The sequence below is a fragment of the Nansenia antarctica genome (genome assembly GCF_963989245.1).
Source record: "Nansenia antarctica genome assembly, chromosome: 3".
NCBI classification, from domain to species: domain Eukaryota; kingdom Metazoa; phylum Chordata; class Actinopteri; order Argentiniformes; family Microstomatidae; genus Nansenia; species Nansenia antarctica.
Window position 1 is genome coordinate 10,356,998 of NC_137688.1, and position 5,000 is coordinate 10,361,997.

The 5,000-nt window shown below is 47.3% G+C and overlaps 1 protein-coding gene across 1 annotated transcript in view; it reads left to right on the forward strand.

Moving 5' to 3' along the window:
- The window catches only part of diaph2 (diaphanous-related formin 2), a gene marked incomplete at its 5' end in the record, with an annotated part of 433,487 nt that extends 431,761 nt beyond the window's left edge, over window positions 1-1,726 (forward strand). The window contains one exon of the mRNA XM_080525622.1: window positions 1,627-1,726. Within this exon, the coding sequence (XP_080381748.1) occupies window positions 1,627-1,691 (65 nt within the window). The 3' untranslated portion in view covers window positions 1,692-1,726. The remainder of the gene's footprint in view (window positions 1-1,626) is intronic.
- Window positions 1,727-5,000: the final 3,274 nt, after the last annotated feature.

The window sequence follows — 5,000 nt, forward strand, 5'->3', positions numbered from 1 at the left end:
ATTTTTCTATTTTGATGCTGTTGTTGCTCTGGAGGAGTGAGTGCTCTGGATGAGTGTTCCCTTAGGCACTGAATCCCAGGGAAGCATTGTGAAGATGAAATGGATAAAGCAGGGCGTGATCACTGAGAGCCACAGGGTTTTTAGGGAGAGGAAGCAAGCCAAGTTCAGAGATCACTTGTCCCATCTCTCACTGATGGAACGCAACAGGAAAATGCCCTCTCTACCTCTGCCTCGCTCTGGCTATTCCTCTCTCTCTCTCTCTCTCTCATTCCTCCCAGTTTCTACCTTTATTTTCCTATTTCTTTCATATTTCTTCTGTGCCTCCCCCCCACCCACTCCTCCTGTGTGCCATCTGCATGTCCCCTCTTGTCTGAGGCGTGTGTGTGTGTGTGTGTGTGTGTGTGTGTGTGTGTGTGTGTGTGTGTGTCTGTGTTCCTCACCGCCGGCGTGAAGGGACTGCTGGTGGCCAAGCGCTCGGCACACACGCGTGTTTCCCGGCCGGCCGTCACATCACCGTCACTCTCAGCTCATTACCTGACGTGATGGATGGAGCTGGCAACCGTTAAACAACGGCCAGCCCGGGACTAGACGCTACGCCTGCCTGGCAACACCCCACCGCGTCTGGCACCCCGCAGCTGGCACTGAGCAATGGGCACCGTGGCAGCTCCAGGCCTCGGAACACGCCAGGGGGAGTCGCGCGTGGGTGTGCCCGTGTGCCTGCCTGGGCCATGGCTGGTCCTGCCCACCCCACCTGCCACCTGGCTGTAGGGGCCGATGCCATGGGCAGCCATGTTTGGACGGCTGGGGTGCGAAGGGGGGGCGGGGGGGGTGGATGTGTGTTTGTGTGTTTGTGTGTTGTGATAGTGGAATGGGCCGAGTTGTACTTCGCTAGCCTCGCAATTACGGCCAGCTTTGTTTGTTGTGTCGCCGCAGCGATAAGGATCAGCGGTTCAGCTCCTTGGTTATTGGTGAACTCTCCCCCAACTGAGGGAGTCCTAATAGGAATCTCAACACTGCGTCTCCCCTCACCTCACTCACACTGTCAAAACACTCCTACTTCTCCTACTCCCTCTCTCTCTCTCTCTCTCTCTCTCTCACACTCCCTTTCTTTCCTCTAGATCTGTGTGTTTGTGTGTGTGTTTGTTTGTCGTGTTGTTTTTCTGTGTTTGCCTACTCCTTATTGCCCTTCTCTCTTGTTTTCCCTTGTTCTGTGTGTGTGCGTGCGTGCGTCCGTCTGTGTGAGCGTGTGTGCACTTGTTTCTGTGTGTGTGGTGTGTGTGTGTGTGTGTGTGTGTGTGTGTGTGTGTGTCTGTATTAAGAATAGCCTCTTAGCATACGCTGCCTCTGATGTCAGAATGGGTGTTAGCTCTGGAGAGGGACCCTGGATCAGCTCAGTGGAGTTACTATGACACCAGACACAAGCACCGCCACTCCAGGACCCTCTCCCACACACACAATGGCTTCTGCTGTTGTCGTCCCCCCTCCCTCCCTCCCTCCCTCATCCCTATCGTTTACATTTTTTGTTTGTGCTTTGCTACTGTGGACGAATCTAACACAACACTCTCTTGTTCTCTTCCTCCCTCCCTCCCTTCTTCGTCTTTCTCCCTCCTTCTATCGTTTCCCCAGACAACCGCCGCGCAGTCCTGGAAAGGTCTCGCTCACGGCACAACGCAAATCCCCAAGCCCGATGATCGCCCGCGCCTAGACCACAAGACAGCAGAGCAGAGCCAAAGAGGCCGGGGGGGGGAGGCTCGGAGGACGTCGTCTAAGGAGGGATGGACCCCACCCAGCGTGACACACACACATACATACACACACACACACACACACACACACTGCCAGGTCCTGAAGAAAAAACAAAAGGCCTAGAGAGAACACGCGGAACTGAGGGGATGAAACCAGAACAGTACACATCACACAGGACATTCAAAAGTCATGCTGCTGGTCTGACGCCTTACATATTTATTCACCATTTTTCCTCACGGCTTTACTCGTACATGACTTGTCTAAAGCTTGGGTTGTTTTAATCTTTGATTTCTGAAGGGGTTGGGGGGGTTTTTTGTTGCAGTTTTTGGAATGGACACTTATCGTACCCGATCGCTCAAATATCCTGCTAGGTTCACAACACAATATATCTGCCCAGCCAACACCCAACCCAACTAAAAACTCTGCCCCACTGTTCCTCCTCTTGGTCAAATTCAGATTGGATGTGTAGTGTTGTAGAGGATAAACATTCCGCCAGCAAGGACTGCACTATATTGTATGCTTCTCCGCCAGGTGTTTTTACTAACCACATACATCTAATTATGCTTTCTCACCCTTTTTTTTTTTCATCCTGCATTTAATGGTACCTTTAGTGGAACCTTTTTTTATGTGACATGTTTTCTGGGGGCGTAAAAAAACAGAAACCCAGATGATTTTAACATTACGTACATATCTCACGTATGTAGACCATGGAGCTGCGTCCTGTACACGTGTGCATCACTGATCTTCAGTCTATGTTAAATGATGACTTCTCTGTGCGGCGCTATCATGGAAGAGATTATTTATTGGTTGATGTTTTGTCCTCAGATGTCTGAAGCCTAAGGGTACTGAGAATGGTGTTTGAGGTTTTGCCCACTCTTCATGTGGAAGGAAATGTATCTGAAGGATCATACTAGCCAGTGCTAGAGACATCTTTCTGCTACAAGTAGACCACAGGAGCCAGTCGAGACGCTAGCATTAGCATGGAGAGCCATTAGCTTAGTGGCGGTTCTCATGGGGGTTCAAATGTTCTATTGAACTGACACTTTAAGATGGATCGACATGGTTTTATTTTGAATTGAATATATATGCTCCTGATATTTCGAAGGCGTTCTGTGAAAGGCCCTGGTTCTTCGAGGAACAACTCAGGGTCATTGCTAAGTGCTTTTCAGTTCTATTACTGACACTTTTCTACTCAGCGCTGCATAACCTGCCCTGACTTCACAATTACTCAATGACAGTCATATGGGGGGGAAAAAAGAAAAGAAAAGAAGATTGCCCATATGAGAGAAACAACATGAATTCGGTCAACCTAAGAAGATGACAAATAAAGCTCTGTGCATTGTGCTCCTTGCAATGGAACCATTTCAGAGCAATATTCCTATATCCACTTTCATTTACCGCATATTTATTCCCATTTGTATGGAGAGTGCCTAGAGCATGCGTGTCCCTTCCTTGTGAGATCAGTAATCAGATGCATGTGAAACAGCCCCACACCCCGAGAGGAGACTAGCCAGTAGAACACACACACACAGGGGGTATGGAGACAACATGGCGGCTGTCTTCGCAAGTCTTCCAGTCTGCACAACCCCTCCCTCCCTCCCTCCCTCCCTCCCTTCCTCCCTCCCTCCCTTGCCCTATTGCTTATGGCATGAGTAACCCTTTTACCATAACGTGATATGTCTCAATATTACCATAACTCCCCTGGCAAGTGTGTTCACACAACAACCTCTGCCTATAATCGGAGCAGAAGCCCGGGCGGGGAGGGGAATGGCCGTGCTTGACTTATGGGCTGACTAGATCAAGAGTTTCCATTTAAACCGTCTGCCAGGCGGAGTGTGTGATGGGTGTGTTTGCGGCTGCCGTAGCCCTCTCGGAGGAGGCTGCACAGGGCAGATTCATCAATGCAATTTCACACGACGTCTCTATCGGTCGGCGTGGCGTCTGTAGCAGAGAAACACAGCGTACGGTCACCGTGAAGGAGTGTGTTTGCTAGTGCTGTAGCTTTGCCTTCTCACGATGTGTCATATCCACACGAGACCTCGGTGGAAGGCGCTACGCTGCCAGAGGTATTGATTTCCTCTTCCTAATTAAAACGCTGCTGTTGTTTTCTGTTCACCATCCCACTGGTACATTACAGCCTTCATCTTAACATCATCTGAACACTCATTAAACTGATATAGACGCTCTATGACCCTGTCCCACAGGCATTCCTACATCGTCTTTTGGGGTTTAAAAGGTATATTGTGTGAATCTGCGGTAAAAAGAAAGGTTCCTGGTTTGGCTTTATTTTTTAAGTTTTATTTGTTGGATAACTAGACATTGTTGTTGTTTCATCCTCTTTAAATCAAATGTGTGGTGCCAAGTGTGTATTCAAAACATGAAACTGTTACAGAATAGTGATACTCAGTTTTGATGTTTTGTTTTTGTATTTATCAAAAGGGATACAAATCGCCCCGATTAAAATACAAAATGTGTTAGACCAAGAGCTTGTACAGGGAAAAAAAAGACTTGATTTTTTACTTGGTAGCCAAACAAGCGAGTAGTAACATTTTAAGCAGTTATAAATAGGAGATTGTGATGTACTAACACATAAAAATCATACGACATCCCATCCCAAATTCCTCCAAATATATTTTGAATACATAGTCATTGACTGTTTGAATTCAAATTTAAGACGAGTCTCTCGTTCTTGATGTCATTGTCGCTACAAGACAATGACATCACAGACTAAAGCTACCCTTCCCATTTGTGATTGTTGTATTTCCCCATTGTGCTCTATAGGGTAATGAACATGCTGTGTACGGTATGCAGAGAGTAGCAGCAGTGTTGGAGGTGGTCCTGTCCGTGGACGGATACACCTACCACTTCATTTTTAAAGGGCCTCTCTTATTGGGCGAAACCCATCTCATCATCATACCCCGTGTTTACTATACTAACCCAACAACCAATCATATTGAGTCTTGTTGATGGTAATTGTGTAATTGAGGAGGCAGGGGTATGTGAAACTGTTTCGGTGCCACTTGGTTGGAGATTGACTACACGCTTAATCTAATTTCCACACTCTTTGATGGTACACTTTAAGCTATATTCTGAAGAGCTAATTAAAGTTTGATTCGAATTTGGAGATTTCGACATTGCCACAGAAACCAGGTGAACTACTTGCTAGTTTATTTACGGCTGCCACATTTCCAAATCTTTCCCAATGTGTCGGTCCGTTCTATTGTAATTTTGCTGATATGAAGAAAGAAAAAAGA